The following is a 24,961-nucleotide window of genomic DNA, read 5'->3' on the forward strand; positions in this document are numbered from 1 at the left end:
ATGGTATTAATGCATGTTATCCATCCTGGATTATGTTAGTTTATGAAAAAAATCTACAAGGGCAAGACTAATATCATGATGGATTCAGTGGAAAAGGAGTGTTAAGTGGTTCTGGTTACACGTCAGCCACAAATTACAAAATATTCAACATTTACACCATGTTAGTTACAAAACAAATTTAGCTTCAGGATTCAATAATGGTTTTGACATTAGTATATAGTTATATCGGAATATGAGATTCAAACACAACACTCTTCCCTTTTTTTAAAGAGCATTTTATACACTGGGCAGTCAGCTAGGCATGTACAGGATTACAGAGGCTCTTCCTATTATTTTTACTTTAAATATGTATTATTCTTTACTACAGGAAAGTGGTGCTTATTCCCAAGTAAATGTTTGTAGCATCAGGGCGGCGAAAGCCAACTCCATTTTATTCCTGTGCTCATGTTGATTTAAGTATGATTTAAAATTATTTAAATGAGTTTAAAATGTGAAACTGCACATGGTATGTCTTTTTTATTCAGGTTGGAAATTTTTGGCTGTAATGTATCAGGGAAGTAGAAGCAGTTGTAAAGAACAGAATACTGATGGGGTCGGGTGGAAGCACAGAAGAGAAATGTAAGTTGTGCACTTCACAATTTTAGTAATACACATAACCATCTAACCCCTTCCCATAAAACCATTAAGCCCATGTCTGAAGTTACCTAACTGCACCACTATCAGCAAGAATGCAATGTGACAACTTACAAATAACCACTGTAACTGCTAAGGTTTTGTTTGCTGAGATGCACGATTACACGGCAGGCAAAGAAAAATATTCCCCACCATCAGATTGATGGAAATCGAGCTCATGCATTCATGTTGATCACTTGATGACTTTTCAAGTGTGGATGAAAGAATTATGCACACATCTCAAATAAAAGCTGTCACTTCATGTTGACCGGGTTCACACAAGACACTAAACCACATTCAGTGGTGGAGTATGGGTTGTTTGTTGAACTGTGGGTTACTGTGTTGTCTGAACTTAGGACATTTCCCACAGGGTAGCTTGTTAACCATGCAGTGTGGCTTATTAATCACCCTGAAAACCCAACAACAAACTACAGATTCTCAAGTGGTTTGTTTGAGAAAATAAGCCACATATATAGTTACCCAAGCCTCCATGGCTGTGTTCAGACAACACATGGCTCAACAAACAACTCATAATTCAAAACAACCCACACTCAACCACTGAGTATGGATTAGCGTGTCGTGTGAACAGCCTCAGTATGGGTTAATACATTGTGTGAAGCCCCATACTTTGGTTTTAATGGTCACATTTAATACACATTCTTCTGTAAATCGTCAAGTGTTAGTTAAGCAACTTTATACAATGTGAGTGTGAATCTACATAGACAATACAGGATTCTTGGTGTGCGTGTGTGTGGGCGTGTGCTGGAGGAATAGAGAGATAGGTGGCATTGGAAGTGGAGGTTAGTAGAGCTTAGAATAGTTTGGCAAAATTCTTCCAAAACAATGGCCGTGAATGGAAAAAAAAGGTGAATAGTTGAATATAGGAGAACAGAAGAAGCACTAATGCAATGCATGACAGACAGCACAGAGATGGGAGTGAGACCTGGAAACAAAGGCAACCAAGAGCATCAACTGAGAGCCTAAATCAATTCCTGGTTTTGTGTAGTTGTCTTTAATGAACTGAGTCCTACTGAGAAACCTTTGGATTGGAAATTGCTGCAAGTGAGGCCTTAGCTAGACCTACCTGATAATCCAGGATGGAGGAGGGAAGATCTTGCGTTGCGATTAACGCGAGATCCTTCCTCCGTTTACACGTGAGGCGCGATGACCTCAGGAATAGAGGCGTCGCGCTCGCCATTTTTATTTTTAAAGGAGAAGCAGCGCACGAACACTCGTGCGCTTAAGGTAGGTCTTTTTTTAAAAAATTAACTGAATTTCCCCGCTCCCCTCACCCTACCCCTGATGGGCGCAGTCCTCCTGAATGCGGCTCCTGGCTCCGCGCGAGGAGTCACACATTCTGTGGTCTCAGGCTCAGCCTGTGTCCATGGAAAAAGTGGGCCCAAAGGGCAAGGGAGGGATAATCCCTTCCGGATCCCGGGATCCCCCGTGCATCATGTGGACACACAGGGACAATCCCGGGGTTCGCCCCGTGATAAAGCCTGGTCTAGCTAAGGCCTGAGACTCCCAGTAAATGGTAAATAAACTTTACTTGTGTAATAAAACCCCAATACAGAAAAGGTCTTAAAATAATAATGAAGTCTAACAGTGAAATACTATGCATGTTTTCTCAGAAGCAAGTCCCATTATGTTAGGGTGACCAAACGTCCGGATTGGCCTGGACATGCCCAGAAATCCCACCCCCAAGCGGGAACCGGGGGAGATTTCAAAATCCCCCCAAATGCCTGGGAAAATTGCGGTCCTGTGCGGCCACCCTTTCCTGCAGCCATTTTTTCAGTTGAAGCGGTGGCGGCCAGCGGCCATCTTGAATCTCACGAGAATCACGTGAGTTGTTGGCTGCTGGCTGGGTCTGGGAACTCTCGCGAGACCCAGCCAGCAGCTGAGAACTTGCGTGATTCCCGTGCTGCGCCGGGTCAGTGGAGAAGAGGACTAGGGAGAGGCGGTGGGTGAGTGCCACTGGCCTGGGCCTTGGTCTGCTGCCGCCCTGCCACCGCTTGTGCTGCTGCCGCCGACCTGCTGCCGCTTGTGCCGCCGCCCCGCCGCCGCCGCAAGACACGGCAGTGGAACAATCAGCAGCAGACCAAGGGCCCAGGCCGAAGAAGCAAGGCGGAGCGGTGGTGGAGGAAAAGTCGCTGCAGCCGCTTGTGCCGCTGCCCCGCAGCCGCCAAGACAAGACATGGCTCGGCTGCTTGGCCGGGCCGCAAAAGAAGCATCGAGGGCGGGGAAGCAGCATGGCCGTGGTGGGGGCCTGGCGGTGGTGGGCCAAGGTGCCAAGGACAACGTGGTGGGCCAGAAGAGAGGGCCGGCAGCAGCGCATGGACCAGCGCCAAATGTGGAAGGAAGGAGAATGAGGACATTACGGCCACGGACCAAGCAGCAGCAGGGGGAGGCAGCTGCAATGTGGGAAAAGGTAGGCTGAGGCAAGGCCATCATCCTCCTTAACTTGGCATGGGGGTGGTAAGGAGGAGGAGGGAGAGGCTTGGACGTAGGGCTAGGGAAAGGCGCGGGGGGGAAGGCTGGAGCTTGAGAGGGGGGACCTTCATTGCTTCAGCCACTTTAAAATTGGCTATTTGCAATTAAGTTTTCAAGTGTACCTGAAAAAAAAATAACCTTGGTTACCAGGAGGTAAGGAAACGAAGGAGGAAAAATGCCTCAGGTCAGTTGCAAACAAATATGGGGAAGTAAAAAGAGATGATGATGATGATGATGATGATGATGATGATAATGTAGGCTGACCATATGAAAAGGAGGACGGGGCTCCTGTATCTTTAACAGATTGAGAGGGGGGGCTTCATTGCTTCAGCCACTTTAAAACTGGCTATTTGCAAGTTTTCAAGACGTCCCTGGAAAAAAATAACCTTGATGATAGTGGATGGTGTTGGTAATATTAATAATGCTTCTCCTTCTCTTGGTGATGATGATAATGGATGGTGATCCCAATATTAATAATTCTCCTCCTTCTCTTGGTGATGCTGATAATATGATATTAATAATACCAGTTATCCTTTACTTTTCCACACCCCAATATAATTCCTTGTGCCATGGAGATCATAGAATCATAGAATAGCAGAGTTGGAAGGGGCCTACAAGGCCATCGAGTCCAACCCCCTGCTCAATGCAGGAATCCACCCTAAAGCATCCCCGACAGATGCTTGTCCAGCTGCCTCTTGAAGGCCTCTAGTGTGGGAGAGCCCACAACCTCCCTAGGTAACTGATTCCATTGTTGCACTGCTCTAATAGTCAGAAAGTTTTTCCTGATGTCCAGCTGAAATCTGGCTTCCTGTAACTTTATCCTGTTATTCCATGTCCTGCACTCTGGGAGGATCGAGAAGAGATCCTGGCCCTCCTCTGTGTGACAACCTTTTAAGTATTTGAAGAGTGCTATCATGTCTCTCCTCAATCATATTCAGCTTGCGATCTACAACAATTCCAAGATCCTTCTCGTTTGTAGTATTGCTGAGCCAAGTATCCCCCATTTTGTAACTGTGCCTTTGGTTTCTATTTCCTAAATGTAGAACTTGGCATAGATGCTAATAATAGATTAGCATTGAACCTGCGAAAACCATTATCTTTAATGCAAACTGCTCTGGGCGTTTAAACCCAGTAGCTATGCAGTGCATAGCAAATGCCAGATCAAAGTTACAAAGGTGGCCATTCATGACTTTAGACATATTCTAAACCTTAGCACTTTCTTGCCAATAATTTTACATGTTGTCTGAAAGTGTTTTCATGTGATATACATCTTGATATCTAACAACTGCCATGCATCTTCATTGCTACTCACTGTTTCTGCATAGCTCTACAGACAAGGAAACAGTTGTGTAAAATGTACTTGAGTCTTGAATCTTACCTGCTTCTGAAAAATGGATGCTTTAAATCCATATACTTATGCTATACTGTGTAGTGGCAGGGTTGTTGTTAGGGTGAGCTGAAATAAGTGACGTGTTTGAGATTGCATTTAAAAGGGACTTGCCTGTGAATTGTAGCTAACTGCTTTGAAGGTGGTTTTATTTTATTGTTTTGAACATACACTTAATGTGGATTCTTTGGTGTTCAATACAACTGAACTTTAAAATTAAGAATTACAGTATGTCCAGATTATTTTTGCCTTGGACAAGAAGTTATACAGTTTTTCAAAGTTGAAATGTATGTTAAGGGAAGTGTTGTTGTTGTAGTTCTGTTCCTTTTTCCTGCATTTCACGACAGTAATAGATTGGGAACCACTATTCTAATGTGTTCTATGACTGTTGTGGTTGTTTATTGTTATAAAAATAAAGGAATGGTTTTATATAAGTGTTAATTCTTTTTTTAGTATTTAGTATATTATTATAGTAGTTGTGTGCCTTTGGCACTCATTGGTTGCTATCATCTACTTTTTGTGAACCACCCAGAGAGCTTTGGCTATTGGGCAGTATAAAAATGTAATAAATAAATAAATGTGACCGAGGCCACACCCCCTTGGGGGCCGGGCATGTTGAATTGGCTCCGCCTTGGGGGTGGGCATGTTGGGGTGGCCACGCCTCCTGAGGGTGGCCACTTTGTCCTCCTTTTTGGTTTCCAAAATATGGTCACCCTACATTATGTGCACAAGTTTGATGCCTTATTCCCTTACTTTAAACAAACTAGTTTTTACTAGTATTAGATGACTGTATCTCTCATGATAAAACCAATAGTTACCACAAAATAATGAAAAATAACAGGCACATTCTGTGCTTTATTTATGTCATTCTTATCATGTCTATGAAAGGAGACAGATGTCAATCACTCAAGTATAACTATATAGTGAAAAGAATGGAAAACGTCAGCTTGTCCTTCACGTTGCCTTACAAATGAATTATGTTGGTGAGAAAGACATGGCCAGTTTATGAAGTCAATGACATTTTCTGAATAGCTGGAAACAGAAAACTGTATTTTGATAAATTAGCAGAGCACATAGGCACAGCTTTGAAAAAACATTGCAAGAATTGATAAAGTGCAAAAGAAAACCAGGAACTAAAGAATGAAGGATAAATAAATGAGGATGATACATGTATTTATTATGGCTGTTACAAGACAGGTTATGAAAATAAAAGAATTATATAACGCGTATATACATACAGTGTTGTGGGGTGGAAAATCCTGGAAAAATTCTAGTGTTTCATTTTCCTGTTCTCTCGCTCAGCCAGCATGGCTTGGTCAGGAAGAGCAGCTGTTGCTGGTGGGGAGGGGGTCTAAGCTGAGGCTTGGCACCCTCCGGTGGTGGGATGTGCCGGAATGTGCTTAGCAGAATAGGGACGGTGACCGCTCTGGCACCTTTTGGTGATTGGCATATCCGGAGGTCCTGTTTGTTTTACGGCTCCCGAGCCAGGATATGGTATGCCTTTGGAGATCCTCCTGCCTCATCTACTCAGAGTTTTACGGCTTTGAGTGGGGATGATGGGGTGGTCTCCCCACACCTTCAAGTGTCACATAAGAGAGGGGCCTGGTTTACCTGACTCTGGGCTTAGGAGAGTGGCTCACCCGTAAAGACAGGCAAGTTACCTGAGATAAGGACATACAGATTCCCGCACTTTCACATGCGGATCCAGGGAGGGCTGAATCTCCTAGAGGCCCTAGTTTATCCCAAGCTCTCGTGTCTGTGTCTTTATTCCATGCTTCCTCCTCCACTCACAACATAAGTTTATTAGTGACAATGAATGGATGCCAATTACAAATACATTATTAGGGAAGCTTGGCAGTTTCAAAGTTCATGTTTTTCAGGGGATTATCTAGCAAATATAAGAGAGAAAACATATATGTCACTGAAATACATATATATCACAGTGTGAAATGGAACTAATAAGTAGTGACAGCGAAACTGAAGGTGCCCCCAGCAAACTCCAATGACTTTCAAACCTTAGTTCAATGTTCACAATCACTGATGTGAATTTTATATGTAAGAATATTTTGCACGGGGAGCTTATTAAATACATTTAAATAAACCATTGGCAGGTTATTTCTGTGCCCTTTTTTTACTGGAAATCTCTATCCATCCCTTATCATGGTCAGTAAAATTGTTCTAGTCAGCTTTCAGGCATTTCCCCCCCCCCAAGTAAACATAACACAAAAAGGGCCCAACTCCTTATCATAAAGAATACAACAATATTGCTAGCTATACACTTTGATCTAAAAGTCATTGCTATGAACAGGCCTTCTGCATGGTTTATTTGTGCATGCTGGCAGGGAAGGAAATGTTTATTCAAGTAGCATTTTGGCTGTTAAACTGGTTTTTTTTTTGGCTGAATTAGGTTTTAACTGTTTATTTTAAACTTACTTTTAAGTGATGTTTTAATTGATGTGGTTACGTTTGAATGATGTTACATTTTATCTGCATTTTATTACCATTAGACACCTTGAGCAATATTTCTAATGGCAAGGTAAGATATATATTAAATAAATAAAAATAAATAAAATAAATAATCTCCAAAGGCCCCCATGGAAGCACTGTATAACCCTAGTGACAACGGAGTTCTGCCACTTATCAACACTTGTTTTAGCAATTGTGCATGTGGGTATGTTTGCAGGAACTGTGCAATTCCAGAACCAGCCCTTGGACTTTCAACTTGATCTACGTGGCTTGGGACCGCAATACCTGACGGAACGCCTCTCCCGACATGAACCTACCCGTACACTGCTCTCAACGTCTAAGGTCCTCCTCCGAGTGCCTACTCCGAGGGGAGCTCAGAAGATGGCAACAAGGGAGAGGGCCTTTTTGGTGGTGGCCCCCCGACTGTGGAATGATCTCCCTGTTGAGGCTTGCCTGGCGCCAATATTGTTATCTTTCAGGCACCAGGTCAAGATTTTTCTCTTCTCCCAGGTATTTTAACATTTTAACAGCATTTAACAATGTTAAGTTTGTTTTTAATGGACCCCAGAATTGTTGTTTTTAAATGGATACTGTTGTTTTTATGTTTCCGATGGTTTTTTAAATCTTGTATACTTTTTAATGTTTACTGTTTTTAACTGTTGTAAACTGCCCAGAGAGCTTCGGCTGTGGGGTGGTATATAAATGTAATAAATAAATAAATAAATAAATAAATCTAATGTTTGGAACAAAGCCTACATTGGCTAATATTCCCAGATGTTGTCACATCACCTATTAATAATTTTCTGCCAACTTTGAAAAGAGCTCAGACAATGAAGATCTTGGAGCTTTGGGTTTAGGTTCTAATGCATCATAAAGGAACTTCAGATGGAGAAAAATGAGGGAGCAACCTCAACAGCTGCCACTACAAGTCATCATATGGCTCTGGCACCACCAACCCCACTTAAGGGAAGGGCTATAACTTTTGGGGAAAGACCCCTGTCTGAAACTCTGAGGAGCTGCTGTCAGTCAATAGACAATAGATACACCAATGATCTGACTCAGAATTGGCAATTTACTAGCAGGAGGGAGGGGAAGAGCAAGGTAGTTTTTGACCTGTGGGTTATTTGTCAGAACCAATTGTGCAAAAACAGGGGCCATCAGTGCAGTGCCTTTGTGCAACCTGGCACCCACCAAGTTCCCCTTGCACTCCCTCCTCACACACACCTCACACATCCCCCCCAGCCCAGCCCACTGCCTGCCTCACTTCTGCGCTGCTGAAGCCCTAAGGAGGAAGCAGGGTCAGCATACAATTTCACATTCGAGAGAATTCAAGGGGTATGCAAATTGCTTTTTCTATACTCCTCCACACCAAATTCGGTTGATCCAAGGGAGTTAGGAGCATAGGAATCTGCCTTATTCTATATATAACACACCAGTGTTTTATTGATGCATTGTCAATATGCAAGTTGCTCTACTCTACTATCATACCTGCTTTCTATATTTATTTACAATATTAGCTGAAATACAGGACTGTTTGGACGTTGGCATAAGGCTAATATATGTCAGAGAAGTATGAACCAATGTCTTTTTCAATAAACTATCAATCCAATTAAGCAGTTTAATTTTAAAAGGAGAGATCCATTACACGTAGGGCAAAGAGTATTTAGCCATCACAGACATTTCCTGAAATCTGTCTAAACTACAATCAGGTTTGTCAACCACAGCACTCCTAAAGAACTTCTTCATCATCATCAGAACAATTTGGTTGCCAGGCTGCCCCTCTTCTGAACTTCCTTTCAGGTTTATTCAAGAAGAAAGTACACAAACTCTGAAGGTACTTGTATACAATGTACCAAGCATATTCTATATACATAGCTCCTTTTCAGTTTTGTGTTGTAATCAGCTACTCCACTAAGATAACAGAAAGCAAATGGGATTCTACCCAGATTAGTGTTGTTAATGGGGTGTGAAACAAAGTAAACAAGTAGTTCCATTTCAGTAAGGCATACTGATGCATCTGCAATGCAGAGGCAAAGGAAAAATAAAAAGAGACCCATTCTGTTTTGATCTGGGACTTAATGCCATGGGAGCTTTATTCTTAAATAGCCAAGACTACTAGTAACTGCATGTTGGTGTTTTGTTAAAGCAGAGGTATATTAATTGTTGGGACTGGCAAGACCCATTAACTTCCTAAGCACTGAAATTCACCATGTTGATGGTTTAATGGAGGTGGTTTCCTAAATTCACCCGTGATGGCATTCTCTCCTCCTCTCTGACAGCTGTGTCAGTAATTAATTATTTTCAGTCTCTGGTCCCACCTCCTTTCTGAATGAAGCCAAGGTCTAATTGTGAGGAACTTGCTTACGAAGTGACTATCCATTAACTTTCATGATAATAAGCACCAAGCATTTGCTGGGCTGGGCAGGACACCACGGTTTTTAATATCTGAGCCAGCCTTGCCCACTGGTGTATTATGTTGTTTACACAATGAAGCAACTTCGTGATACTTTTTAAAAACAGAAACAGCAGTTTAAATTTTTGCAGCTCTGTAGCAGGAATCTAATCTATTAAATACCCACCCCTAGCTTTCATTGAAATAATATCTGTCTATGAAGATTTCATTGAAATAACATTTGTCTATGAAGTAAAATACAGTTTGTAATTTACAAACATAGATAACCATGGATATTTCCCACTCACCCAATCCAAAGACTGCTAAAGAATTATGTCGCATTCATATATTTACATTCCTGGTTTGCAAATCTATCTTCCCCCAGCCCTATACATTTTTGGAACTTACTCAGCCCTCTCCCATTTCTGCCTCGGCTTGATGTGTATTGGAATATTGGCTGCTATTAAGATGCAGACATCATATCTTGAATTTCAAGGGGAAAAGAGGTAATAATGTCCCCTTTCCAGACTTGGAAAAGGATATATATTATTATATATGGAATATCACTTCCTGGGACTGTAGACTAAAGCCAAAGGCATTTTGCTTTTCTTCATGCTGCAAAGCACAAGGGAGACTTGTCTAAAGGACATTGTGGGATTTCATATGGATGAGTCAATATTCCATGTTTGAGTGCACTGCTTGTTTCCTGACTGAAATAGTGGAACACATTCTGTCACCCGTTACATTTCTAACCATTCCAAAACATCAATGGTGGCTCAAGAAAAGTTTCTTCAGGGTTCAAAAAAGGCTTCATAACTCATTGCATTTCTGTTCTTTCTGAAGAACCAGCTAATGATGTAGTGAATCACAAAAGGGGTGGGGAGTGAGAGAAGGATTGATATAAACAGGATACCTTCCTATAATATCACAAACCTATGTATGTTCTTGCTGGATGTAATGAACTCATAAAAGATACCACCAAGGCTTTCAGACGTTTACTTATTCAGCTTTTAAAACAGTAAGGCTGCAATTCTATGTGCAATTATCTGGGAGTAAGCCCCATTGAACATAATGGGGCTTAGCTTCTATGTAAACATGCATAGGATTGCACTCCAAACCTACAAAATTAAGCAATTACTGCATATGCATAATTAACTGTACCAATAACTAAGTAGTGGATGGCTATGGATGGATCAGATGATCATCCTACTGAGATTACTGCCCTGTTTCTATTGGGGAGTGAGAGCATTCCTTCCCTCCTCGCCCATCTAGCATGTCTGTCCTCTGTCTGATGTGGCTGGGGGTAGATCTACACTGGTATATAAAACATCGTTGTTTGATTTAAAACGTCGCTGGGCACACGTAGGTATTAAGACATTTCTTACTGTTTTCCTCTCCCATAGGAATGCAGCACTCTGGGCCACACAATGTATGTTGTAACATGTTTTTTTTTTTCAATTCCCCCCCGTCTGCTTATTGTTCCTCCCACTTCCTCTTTTCTTCCATTGTCCCTCCTCTGAGAGAAATGGTGAAGGGTGGTGGTGGAAAGATTTCCCCTCTTTCCACACCAGGAGCCAGGGAGGGAGGGAGGGAGCGAGCCTCCAGGCAGGGTTAGGGGATTTACTTTACTCAAAAGTAAATCCCACTGATTTCAACTGCTAACGTGACCTGCTGCCCCTTGGTCTGTGCTTGGAGGGGAGTCAAATGGAGAGAAGGGGGGTTTGGAAAGATGTCCCCTCTTTCTACACCCTTTTCCTAAGCACAGACCAAGGGGCAGCATGTGATGTTAGCAGTTGAAATCAATAAGATTTACTTTTGAGTAAAGTAAATCCACTAACCCGGACTGGAGTCTCCCTCTCTGCTTGCTTGCATCTTCAAGTTCATGAACTACAGGTGAGCTGGTTCCCTTACTCAAAAGTAAATCCCATTGATTTCAATTGCTAACATCACATGCTGGCTTACCTTTGAGGAAAGCTCATTGAACAGAGTCTTACTTCTAGTAAACACATATAGAACAATGCCCATTCACATGCAGATCATGGAAGGGGGAGGGAGGGTGTAGCTGCAAAGAGGAACAGGAGGCAAGAAAGAGGAAAAACAGCTACTACTTTGGGCATTGAAACACAAGAAACATGCCCCGAGGAAGGTGATTGGCTAAGGAAAAGCATATATATATAAAGGAAGGTTTCTTAGGATGCAATCACAGCCACATAAGAGAAAGTGTGGTTGTTGTCCCAGATAAAAACTGGGAATTCATGGTGCAGTCCAGGCCTATGTACAATGGCTTTTGCACACTGACTTTTCAAATGTCATGCCTACATTGGATACAACACAGATGCACTGGGTGAGAGGTACATCAGGCAGCCAGGGAAGTAAGATGCCCTTTTATTCCCCACCAAATAAAGAGAAGCAATCCAGATAAGAATCAACCTGATCCACTGAAGACAGAGAGTGCTGGCAACATTTAGTAAATCCTCCTTATCCTACACAAAAGTTAAAGACTATAGTATTTACATCCAAGTATAGTATTTACATTTCATTTATTGGTAATAGTGTATGTGAAGAAAAGGCTTCAAAAACGTTCCAATTCACATGTTCTCACATTTATTTCACAGAGGGCCTGTTCAGACAACCTTTGCAGCAAATGGTTAGTGAGCATGTTTAAATCATGGTTATGTAAGCCACACTGGCTAGGAATGGTTCACACAACACACTAAGCCGTAATGTTTAGCTCAAACCATTTAACCATTGTGGCTTAGCATGTTGTCTGAACAGGGTCAGAGACAATTTCAGTACATGGATGTATATTTACCTTAATCCCAGGTAATCCAGGAAGTCCAGGGAGCCCAGGTTCACCCTGCAAAGTGAAATTACATAGCATTACAGGAGAATATTAAACTATGCTTCGTAGCTAGAAAATAGCTGCATAAATATTTTAGCATAGATAATTCTCAGGGGTCCTTCTCTGTGAGCTCCTGCCAAAGGAGGAGGGCCTTTTCTACTATGGCACCCTGGTTGTGGAGTAAGCTCCTTGAGAGGTTCACCTGGCACCTCCATTATATTCTTTCCAATGTCAGCTGAAGACCTTTTTATTTTCCCAGTATTTTAACATTTTCCCATCCTAGTTTTTTTTAACTCTGCTATTTTAAATCTGCATTTTTAATCTGTATTTTAAATCTCTGCATTGCTGCTCGATTTTATTTCGTGTTGCACTTTTGCATTGTGGTTTCATATTGTGGTTTTAAGCTTTCATATTATATTGTACTTATGGTTTCAACTTTTGTTAACTGCCTGGAAGCCTTTGGCTATTGGGTGGTATAAAAATGAAATAAAAATGAATGAATGAATGAATGAATGAATGAATAAATAGGTAATTAAGTCAAAATTATGTATATTGTGAATACTAAGTAACTGTTCAGTTAAAAAGCTGACTCTGGTAATCAATTCTATGGAGCTGTTCAGATTATCCTATCCCTGGAAGTCTTCTGGGATTTAAATAAAGGATCTTCCTTACCCTCTGAGACAGATCCCACTAAGAATTCAAATAAATCTGGGAAGTCTTGGCTTACTGTGTAGGGTGACCATATGGAAAGGAGGACAGGGCTCCTGTATCTTTAACACTTGTATAGAAAAGGGAATTTCAGCAGGTGTCATTTGTATGCCCCCTTTTTGTATCTGGTCACTCTGGTATAGCTCCTCCAGCTTCTGCTGTACAGAAGTCTGAAGTAGAAGCTGCAAGTACTCTACAGGAGATATATTTGGAATTCAGCATATGAAAGCTTGCATTATTTCAGAGTTTTCCTGTAGAATAAAGTTAGGTGAGGGTTGGATCCAGACTTGATCATGCATAGAACAGACCCACTGAAATCTATGGGGCAAGTTGGTCATGACTAACTCAAGTCACATTGATTTTAATGGCTCTACTCTAAGCATGACTAAATCTGGACCCAATGTATGGTGCCAAGCACCACTAAAAATAGTGGTGGAAAAGTACATTCTCAATGCTTTGCACATTAAGCTCTAAAAATCCAGCTAAAGCAACACAGACAAACAGTATTATTTCTGAGGATCAGAATTCCCACCCCTTAAAATAAATTTAGTTATAAAAAAAATAAGGCAAAATTCAGATTTTGAATCTAAAAGAAATTAAGGGAACAATCCTGTTTAGACAGAAAAAGACCCTACACCATGCCCCTGCTAGATGGTATGAGCATGCTGGGATTGTAGAGCTTTTTTCTGTCTAAACATGCATAGGATCCCACTCTAAATGAACATAGAGACCATACTCCAACAGGAGCTCCACAAGAGCACAGATCTGATATTTTGTGGTTGCCTAGAAACTTATCCAGCAAATGTTCCCAGTGAATTGTCCCCTCTGCACCTCTTTACTTTCTTTATATGCTGTCACACATTCTTTATATCATATTACACACCCAAAGCTATCATCTAATGTAAAACTCTACATTAAAGTAGATTTCATGGCTATGGAATCTTATCCATCTGGTCAATCATGAACGTAATGGGGCGAGATTTACTTTACCGATATGACATTTCTGCTAGCTATTCCCTGACTGGTAAAAAAAGCAATGGAGAATATGATCCGAATATGTTTTGAAACATGCTGTAAAACATCCGTACATAATAAACAGTTAATCATTTCACAGTTAGCTTACCTTAAATGCCTTAATTAACATTTCTAATTAAAAGTGAGTTTTACTAACGAATGCAATGTGCATATCATAAATCTTTTTTTTTAAGTATCTATTTGTTGCAAATAACGACTACAATGATTTGACAAGAGAATTGTTGCTGCAATAGGTCCCTTCCTAATTTTTAGAGCCATTCTTTTAAAAAGCAATGGTCATTACCCAAAGAAGAGGGCAGCTAATTCTGGACACCTAATGAACAATAGGCTTGAGTTTTCAAACAGTAACTTCCATCCATGCCACATCACAGAACACTTTTGAAAGGGAGGCAACTTCCAAAAGCAGCTTGTGATATTACCTGAGGGTCTGCAGCTCCAAAAAACGAGTCAAAGATTCTACTGGGTATGCCCAAGTCTTTGAGCAGAAATCTAGGGGTTTTTGAATACTGGCCTGTGGACTCCTACAATATCTGTCCTGGGCTGCAATCCATCAAGTGCTGATGAACATCCTTGATGAGTTTTGAGGCAGATTGTGCTATTCCTCCCACATAATCCCTACTCAAATGAATAAAAGTTGGGTACACTAACGTTTAATGGAGTACATCACAGGAGGTAGATCCCCAGAAGTTTTAGTCTTTGATTCCCAGAAGACCCTGACAACATGGCCTATGGTCAGGAATGCTGGGATTTAAAGTTCAAAACATCTGGAGATCTACCTTCTGCCCACTCCTGATGTAAGGAACCAAACACCCACTCAATGAAGCACAAAATGTGCCATAAAACCTAAAGTATTTAAATGTTTTACAGACTGATGTGCAATTTTTATATGATCCAGTTACCCTTTTCTACAAACAGTTACTCATTTTAGGAAATATGTTTCCGATATGGTTAACAAAGATGGATAAATGCCCTGAGAAATGTTCTAAATAAATAAATAACATTTTTAAACTAACAAAAGAGAATAATTGTAAAGGATTAAGTTGCCGATTCACTATGGTTTCATAGCATGATGTTAGGATCAGAGGAAGCTGTCATACACTGAGTCAGGGCATTGGTCCATCCAGTTCAGTATTGTTGATACTGAAACCAGGGGTTCGGACCCTACGTAGAGATACTAGGGATTGAACCTGGAAACTTCTGTATGCAAATCATATGCTCTACTATTACCACTGAGCTATGGCCCCTGGATTGCTCTAGGACAGTCTATATGGCTTCAATGGGAACAGGACTACCAGATATTACATATTATTTTAAGTATTCTACAGCTTTTACTAATTCACTTGCAGGATTCTTAGATGGTTCTGCAGCAACTGCTCCTGCCACTGCTGCCAACCCCCCAGGACTCCTCTCACCTTGCCTGTGCATACCTGTCTTGGTGGCTGGTCAATGAAGCACTGGAGAGCTGCCCTCTTGGATGCCAGTGAGAGTGGGGCTGGCATGGAGCTGGGGTTTCCCTTCCACAGACTTGTGCGGCACACCTCCATTTCTGTGGCTGGAGGGCCCCCCCCCCAATCTCTCACAGGAGCCTTGCAGCTGAGGCACAATCCAAGAGCAGGCAGGAGCAAGGGAGGGAGGCCAAGCAAGCAACTGGGCATGTGGCAGCCTTGGCTGCAGCTGCAGCCTAAGTGGCAGGGAGGCAGTGGCGGGCTTTCCTACCAAGAGGCGGGGGGTAAAACGGCACAATTCATGTAATGGCAGTGCCGGTTCTGCCAATATACGAAGTTATCTAGGTGACATCACTTGTCAATTTTTTTGCAATTAACTCTTAATGTGGAAGTAAACTAGTTAAACTGAGGGGGAAACTGTTATCTACACTGCAATGCTCAAACACTAAGAATGAAGTTTTCAAAGACTGAAATAATAGGTTTATAAACTCAGTGAGGGATTATTTTATCAATTTTGTAGTTGCAGATGAACTGCAGCTAAGTGGTTTTGCATGGAGAACCACTGCCAGTCACTGTATATAATACTGGGCAAGATGAGTCAATGGTCTGCTCTAAGCCACGGTTAGGCCACTAACCCTTTTGCAGCAAATGGTTACTGAGCATGTTTAAACCATGGTTATGTAGCCACCATGGTTAGGAATGGTTCACATGATGCACTAAACCATAATGATTAGCTCAAAACGCTTAACCACTGTGGCTTAGCATGTCGTCTGAACAGGGTCATTGAATCTACTCTAAGTATGTCACAGGCCGTAGCTAGACCTAAGGTTTATCCCAGGATTGTCCTGGGGTCAAACCTGTTCATCTAAGTGCCACACAGGGCATCCAGCACTCAGGCAGGGATGAACCCGGGATGATCCTGGGATAAGCCTTAGGTCTAGCTACAGCCTAAATCTGATTCCAACCCTATGGTATAGTAGGGCACGTAATTCATTTTGCAATAACGAACACTGTTTCATTTCATGGATTTTGTAACAAGAAAAAGAACCATTTAGGTTATTTATTTTGAAAATGTTAATTACCTTTTGTCCTGGTCGACCTGATTCTCCAGGTTCTCCCTAAAACAAAGAAACAAGTGACAAAACACAAGAGAAGTTATAAAACAAATAGGTATGGAGATGGATGTCGAGGTTAAGATAAAGAAATAACATGCAGTAAAATCAATTTTGCATCAATCTATTTCAAAGGAGTTGTCATCTCCACATTACCTTAATCCCAGCAGCAGAAGATCCAGGGTCACCCTGGATAATAAAATAACACCGAGAAACAATAATCATATGTGAAAATTAATTGGAGAGTTCATAGTTCTAGCAAACAAATATAATAATCAAATATTTTGTGGGTGACACTCAACTACTATAGTCTTGAGCCAGTGAAGTACAGTTGTACTTGGAACAGTTTTGTAACTGGTCCAGGTACAACATCCCCACTCAGCCATGATACTCACTGTGTAACCCTTTGGCCAGTCACTGTCTCTCAACCTAAATGACTTCAGGATTGCTGGGAGGGGGCGTATATGCTGCCTTGAATTCCTTGCAGGAAAGGTGGGATATAACAGTAATAAATAATATATACAGCAATCCTGAATTGGGGGAGGAGAGGCGTGAAGTGGCGAATCTTCTTCTACTTCTAAACCATCACTGGCTTTTGCCAGTGACAATGAATTTATCTTCTTTATTCTCTCCAACACAGGAAATGCCTCTCCCAGCCTAAAGCATTCACCCCAATCCTGAGGCTTCATAGAGGAATGGACAGGTTTCCAACATACCTCCACAATGGTCCTCTTTGGGACCCACTGCTAGTGGGAACACAATGCACTAGTAAATGTATGTACACAGACCTTTCCATGGGCATAACTGGGGCTTCAGGAGTGGATGTTCCTCTCCTGCTTGCAGAACTCCCCTCTGCTGGAGGAGGAGTACCTCCACCCCATCCTAACCCCTGCTAGAGGGTTTCTCTGGGATACAATTGCTCTGATAGCAGAATCCAATATGTTCATCAACATTCCATGGTTGTGAGAGCCAATATGAACAGGGAAAATAGATTAACATGATTTTGGGACCAAAGACGATCAAGTGAAATGAGCATGTCGAGGAAAAAATGGTGGTGGTGGTGGGGAAATGCTTCTGTGGCTTTATATTGCATCGTAATGCATTCATTTTAATGTTTCACAACCAACCCAGAAAACTCGGGGTGGGGGGTGGGGAGAGAATAGAAGATCTTCATGTTTATCTGTCTCAGGGTAGTTGCTGCCATTTAGTAAAATAATTTATCCCTTATAAGAACACAACTAGTTCTCATGGCAAGAATCAGGCTTTGTGTGTCAAAATCTCTGAATTAATAAAACTCATCTTGAAAGAACCTTGCAAAAATCAATTTATCCGGAGTCTGGATTGGCAAGAATAATCATGCCTTTTCTTCAGCTCATTGTGAAGTTTATCTTGACAACTTAAATTTAACTAGTTATCACAGATGACAGGATGATATTATGTTCTATTGTATTTGCTAAAGAAGAAGAAGGAAAAAAGAAAACTGCTTAGTAATGATGGAGTGCTTTCAAATAGGATGTCCTTGATATTGTTTTAAAAACACTACAGAAATAAACATTCTAGAAGTAATGAAATGAAGAGAAGAGAGTGAGTGAGAGAGAGAGAGAGAGAGAGAGAGAGATGGAAAAAGACCGAAAAAGACTGAAGTACCAGTAGAAGTCACTCGATCCAATTTCAAAATTACATATATAAAAGATTTGCCCCGACATTATAATCATATGCAGAAACAAAGAAATTTATTGTGTACAGAAAAACAGCTGTGAAATTCAGTTGTATTGTATGTGTTTGTCATTTATTAGTAATTTGGAGTTATTAGTCTGGGTTGGACATTACAGCAACCCAGGGTTGTTGTTGGTTTTGAAATCCCGTGTTGTTGTGAGCGTTTGGGTAAGGAACTGAACTGATGCACACTGCCCAATTGTTCCAGCTAGAAGTGGGAGTGGCTGAACAACTCCCTGAGTTGTTTAGCATTATGTGCAAACCTGGCACTCTAGCTTGTTGTGGGAGAGACAACCCAGAGTTGGTCCAAACTTAAACAATGGGATCCAAGTGTCATGCAATAGCAGACTTGCTCCATCTTTTCAACTTCTTATTTTTCTACACCTCTGAAAGGTTTTTTCCCCAATAGTAAATATGAACTGTACCTTTTCTCCTGAGTCACCTTTGGGTCCACTTTCTCCAGCATCACCCTAAAAAATAAAATAAATAGTGTGATTTCATTAACTAGCTGCATTCCACTAAATTCCAAGTAAAGATTTATTTATTTATTTATTATATCTTTAGTCTGCTCAATATCTAATGTTCTCTAGGCAGTTTACAAACAGTTAAAAAGATAAAATACAGTAGAAATCTTTAAAATAATAAAATACAATACATTGTTTTCCAATTACATGTTTATTGGCAGTTTTAAAGAAAGTTATAACACCAGGCCAGAGAAAATTGCAAATGATGAAAGAATATGTGAAATAATGGCTTAGAGTTGTACCGGCTAGATGAAAATAATGTTATTATTTTATGTAATAATCAAATCCACCCCAAAAACATTTATAAGGAAAAAACAATTGCATAAACAGGAATACCATTGTACTCTGAGGTAATAATAACTTAGTGTCCTTTAACTTGAAAAATACTGTGGTTAGCTAAGCGTCTAGATCTGGCATCTTCAAGATAGTCCCCATGTACGCCTCTCTTGGTTTTTAAATTAAAAAACAACAACCAGTGGACCGACATGATACAAAACTAAGTACGAGCCTCAAGCACCACTTTATCTTTATTTCCAGGAACAAAGGGTCCTCAAGGCATTCTTAGAAAATAAAGATGGCTGCTGTTTACAGCCCAGTGGCCTGAAAAAAGAAAAATGTGGGATCAGGGTGGTAGGGTGCATCATAGGGGGTTAGATGGGGTGGTGAAAAGTATCCTGGGGTGTTGGGGTACGAGGAGGGAGTTCTGCCTCCTCAGGGAGGATTGTATATGTTTTTCAAAGCAAGTACGGAGCTCACCTTTTCTCCCTGCTGCCCAGGATCACCCTAATTTAAACAAAAGATAGAAACAAAACTTCAGTTCATCAATGCTTTCAAACGACAGGCACATAAGAAGTATCAGATCATTAAAATACATCTAAAAGACAGCAGTGCACATATTAAAGGGACACAGTAGGAGGACACTAGGTTGGAGAACCTTTATTTGATGAGGTCTATGAATGTGCCAAATTTAAAATTGATTCAATAAGAACTGCCACAGCTACAGCATATTAAAAAGTAATGAAAATTGACAGGCTTACACTTTTAACTCCAATTTTTGGATAGGCACATATTTCTTTCAAATTTTGGAAAAAACCAGTGATGTAGGTTATTCAGGTCTGAGTTTTCTTGCTTTCCTTTACCCCTTTCCCATCTCTTTTTAGATTATCAGCTTGAGGGCAGGGGTTCCCCCCCTTGTTTTTGATTAGTGTATAAATGGGTTTGGGAACCTTTGCAGGTGAAGAGCAGGGTATAAATGCTTTAGGATGCAATCCTATTTATATTTAGTCAGGAAAAAATACCTTTTTCTGCTTAAACATGCGTAGGCTTGTGCCCTTAAATATATAATAACAAAAAATACCTTTTGCCCAATTGTGTTTGCAGTGTTGTGAGGGCTTTGGCCATAGGATCAATTTTGACAAGACAGCATTGTGAACAGGGATCAGGGTGGATGGATATTTTGTACTGAGGTGATCACTGATAGAGCGAAGGGTGAATGCCAGGAATGTGAACTCACCCACACATGCCTCAGTGGGTGCTCGCCCTGCCACCATCTTTCCTTGCTTACCAGGATGCGTGAGCCTCTTCTAAGGCCCAGATTGGCCAGTGAGCACTCGCCAGTTGCCCGTCGTCCTGCTGAAATTGCACACTGCTGCATCAGGCCTGCTGGAGGAGACTCGTCAACTTAACAGTCTACTAGCATTCAAGAAAGCTATAAAGACTGATCTCTTCCGGCAGGCCTATGCAGTGGAATTTTAAGAAGTTTTTAAAATGATTTTAGGATATTTTTAGGATGTTTTTAACAATGTATATTATATTTTAATTGAGTATTATGTATTTTATCGTTTATTGTTGTTCCCCGCCTTGATTAAAATGGAGAGGCGAGTAAGAAATAAATTATTATTATCATCATCATCTTCTTCATCATCATCATCATCAAAGCCCTCATTTATGCAAGGATAAATGTAGGAATGACAGCCCCTGGATTTATTATTATTATTATTATTATTATTATTATTATTATTATTATTATTATTTATATAGCACCATCAATGTACATGGTGCTGTACAGAGTAAAACAGTAAATAGCAAGACCCTGCCGCATAGGCTTACATTCTAATAAAATCATAATAAAACAATAAGGAGGGGAAGAGAATGCAAACAGGCACAGGGTAGGGTAAACAGGCACTGGGTAAGGTAAAACTAACAGTATAACAGTATATTTCCCTCTCCCCCAGAGCGGGAGTGGTGACATCTTGTGCTGTTAAGCGAGGTTACTTAATGGACCCTCCTTACTCTGGTTAGTGAAAGAGGTGACTAAAGGCTTTCATGTTTTACTATTGTTTATGACAGATTTTGCAAATAGGAAATCAAAAACTAAGGAAAACAATTTTCCTTAGTCTTTCATTCTCTTTTGACAGCTTTCCTCCTTCACTCTAGGAATTGAAATGGTAGCATTCTTAATTAAAAGCTAAAGTTGCATTTCAGCTTGCTGAATATCTTTTCTTTCAAGCTCAGTTTGTTTTACAGGTTGAACCTATGCAGTCAGAAGTCAGCAACGAATGAGTTGAATGCAGGTCACTCCCAGATAACTAGACATAGGATTGCAGTCATACTGATCCTAATAAATTGGGCGTTACGCTGGGATGAGCTCCAGCACTTCAAAATTTGCCACTACACCAAAGGGGTGGAGGATGAATATATGGGTGGGAAGCTATAAGACTTAATAAATGGCGGGCTACAGATAAAGCCTGCTTTTGATAAGTTCAGAATCTGGCAGACTGCTCCATAGTCTCAGAATCCAATATAAGAGAGCTTAAACAGGTTGCTCTTCAAATGACTGGCCGCTTGACAAATTAGCACATTGGCAAGCCTCCTTTCAATTCTCTTAACTTGACCCTGACAGCTCATCTTGTGGAAGCTTAACCAGTATGGCTCATTCAAATCCTATTTGATGGCTATTGATTCATCTGGAATTCTAAAATATATCGCTGTGGAAACTAATTAAGCCTTAAGTGTCATCAATGGGATTCTAAAGTGAGAAATTACTCTTCCCTAAAGGCCTATGTTCTTTCCTGATGGACAAAGGGCAAGGCTGTATTTTTTTACATTTTACAGGATTAGCTGTCAATAGCAATATGACATGCAAATTCTGTTGAAGGGCAGTTGTGCATCCGGAGAGACAGTGCCTCCGCTGCTGTAATCCGACAAGGTACAGCAATGTCATTGAATCTAAGAAAAATTATGAATTGGCCATAAAACAATAGATTGTGGAGTATGAATTCTTGGGAAAATGGGATATTCCTACCACAAAAGTATCACAACAGGAAAAGATGTGTGGATTGTGAAACAAATAGGCATTTATTCTAAAACATATGATTGTGTTAAAAGGCCCTTCCTTTGAATCATACAAGATAAATCCAGTAACAAAGGGCATGGCTAGACGGGGTGATATCCTGGTGATCTCCCCGGGATCATCCCTGTGCGTCCACATGACGCACAGGGCATCCCGGGAGCAGGGAGGGAAGATCCCTCCCTTGGCCCGGGATATCGCCCTACAGATTAATTCCGGGTTTTCCATGGTCTTGGGATCATCCCGAGACTGTGGAACGTGTGGCCTGCTGTCGCTGGTATGTCCCGGATCCTCGTGAGTAACCGCATAGAGCCAGGAATGGGGCATGGAGCTCCTCAGGAGCTCTGTGCCCATCGGGGGGAGGGAGGGCAAAGGTTTTTTTAAAAAAGTACTTACCTGGCGCTCGTGTACTTATTTTCTTTTTTAAAAAAATATCCAAAATGGTGGCCTCAATGACGCACGGCATGTGTAGACGAGGGCGACAATCTCATGATCATAAAATCACAAGATCGTCACCCTCCACCCTGTCTAGCCATGCCCAAAGCTTGAAAGCAAAGCACTGATTCCTACTACATGCATAGAATGTACTTTACAGAGTGAGTAGAGTGTTAGGTACGGATGTTAAAGATTACTGTTCAAGTCCCTACTCCTTCATTAAGCTCAGTGAGTGAGCTTTTAAAGTTACTGGGCAGTATCCAATGCTGCCCACGTGTCATTGTAAACCACTGCTAGACTAGTGCAAAAGGAAGATTCCTAAAGCAACTGGAAACAACCTGAAATGCTTGTTTCACAGAAGGAAGCTCCGTTGACCTGTCCAGTTCAAGAAATTAATGTTTCGGCTTGTTTCTAGGATTGCTTAGAGGCAGCACTATTGTGCCGGCAGAGGTGCACAAGCAGCATTGGATACTGCCCAATATATCCCAACTTATCATGCCTCATGATGATAAATGATATGAGAACTTTAAAGTATTTTATATAAAATATTATATATAATAAAATGAGAAAGAATAATAGCCAGAGTTTTCTCTACTAACCTTAAGCCCAGGAGCTCCTCTCTCCCCCATTATACCAGGTTCACCCTAAAAAGACATAAAGGAAAAAAATATATTAAACTGTATCAGAAGAATCCATGGATCGAAGACAGATAAATCTCCAAAAGTTTCTATATGCAGTAAACCACAAGCTGAAATTATAATACAAAGCTCATGAATTTTATTTGCAACTCTCCCTCAATATTTTGTGGAAACGTTTGGTCATACCATGCAGAGCACATTTGGCTTGACTAACTTTCTTAAGAGGGAGCATAGGAAGTTACCTTATACTGAACCAGACACTGGTCCATCTAGTTCAATACTGTCTACACCCGGGGTAGGGAACTTTTTTTAGGCTGTAAGCACATTTGGCAATTTTAGAAGCTGTCCTGGGCACCATCACAAAATGGCTGTCATTGGAGGTTTGGCAAAAGACAAGTAAACTGCCCAAAAGACTGAGTACAAGGCAGAGGTTGTGTCTGGCCACAACACACTTAACAGCTCCTTTGAACTCACAGTTGTCAGCAGCAACAGAAACCCATTTTACAGCAATCCCAGCTGCAGGTAAGAAAATGTGTTAACTAAAATAAAAAAGGTGGGAAGAGAAGGGCAGATTGTGGGCACCAAAATAGGTGTCCAGGAGCACATTGATGTGCCATGTTGCCTACCCCGGACTATGTGATTGACAGTGGCTCTTTCAGGATTTCAGGCAGGGATCTTTACCAGGCCTACCTGGAAATGCTAGGGAATGAAGCTGAAACCTTCTATATGCAACACGTTGGCTCTGTTATCAGAAGCCAACACCCCCAATAAACCATTAAGCCCAGAGCCTAACGACATCACTGCTGTGCTGTCTTTGTGAAAGAAATAGAAATGGGGACAAGGACGAACTGTATACTGGAGGCCTCTACCAATGGACAGGTATAATTATAAACATTGCATAATTAACTGTGGAACACTGAATCAGCCATTCTGCTTAAATGAAATAAGCAGAGAAATAACAAGATTTTTTTTTAAAAGCAAAACCAAAAACTGCAGTTAGGTTTCTTTTCCCACCAGTTTTCTGCTTCCTGAGCCTTAAAGCACATGTTTCTATCATGTTTCCAGAATAGCTTCCGTAACCCTAAGATTGAGAACCTTGCCTTAAAAATGACAGTGGAGAATCTCAGATTTCAATGAAGTTGTAGGCTGTTCACCAAAGTTCGAGTGCCTGCAGGTTGCCCTTCTGTAGTAAGAACACTCAAACAATTTCCCCTCCATGTGCAGCTGACTTCACTTTCTAGGCGGGTCAAACCTTGAGGTCAATCCCACAGCGAGAGCATGTTTCACACAGTTCCTATGAAATGCATCACCTTTTCTGTAGCGGCTGATTCTATCCCCCATCCATTTTTTCAGTCACTGCAATATAATTCATTTTACGATAGAAGAAATAGAAAAGATGCCCCATGCTATCCCACCTCCGACCGAAACACTCTTGTTCCACTGTAAGTGAGGCAAGAACAACAGAAAGTGGGTTTTTTTTAGATATGTTCACTGCCATGTCATTTCAAGCCAGTGTTGAATTACCTCTTTTCAACTTGCTTTTCATCTATCCTCCCCACCTGCTTGAAACATTAAATGATTTGTTTTAAGGTTGGAAACCTCTCTCGGCCCACTCACCAAGCGAAAGTAAGTGAGACTTCTTTTCAACAATACTCAGATGGCTCACAAAAGCTGTCTGAGAATTTGTGGACTATATGTGCTGATGTTTCTTTCCTTTTGATTTCTGCTTTTAATGAACTGCAGTATTAAG

At 41.1% G+C, this 24,961-nt stretch overlaps 1 protein-coding gene across 1 annotated transcript in view; it reads right to left on the reverse strand.

Moving 5' to 3' along the window:
• Nucleotides 1-24,961, reverse strand: part of COL25A1 (collagen type XXV alpha 1 chain) — a 316,152-nt gene that overhangs the window by 39,226 nt on the left and 251,965 nt on the right. Inside the window, exons 13-18 of the mRNA XM_063136097.1 lie at nucleotides 23,173-23,217; nucleotides 19,546-19,572; nucleotides 18,691-18,735; nucleotides 16,706-16,738; nucleotides 16,520-16,555; nucleotides 12,220-12,264 (exon numbers count right to left, since the gene is read on the reverse strand). Coding sequence (XP_062992167.1) covers nucleotides 12,220-12,264; nucleotides 16,520-16,555; nucleotides 16,706-16,738; nucleotides 18,691-18,735; nucleotides 19,546-19,572; nucleotides 23,173-23,217 — 231 coding nt within the window. The remainder of the gene's footprint in view (nucleotides 1-12,219; nucleotides 12,265-16,519; nucleotides 16,556-16,705; nucleotides 16,739-18,690; nucleotides 18,736-19,545; nucleotides 19,573-23,172; nucleotides 23,218-24,961) is intronic.

Source organism: Elgaria multicarinata, chromosome 10 (genome assembly GCF_023053635.1).
Source record: "Elgaria multicarinata webbii isolate HBS135686 ecotype San Diego chromosome 10, rElgMul1.1.pri, whole genome shotgun sequence".
NCBI lineage: Eukaryota > Metazoa > Chordata > Lepidosauria > Squamata > Anguidae > Elgaria > Elgaria multicarinata.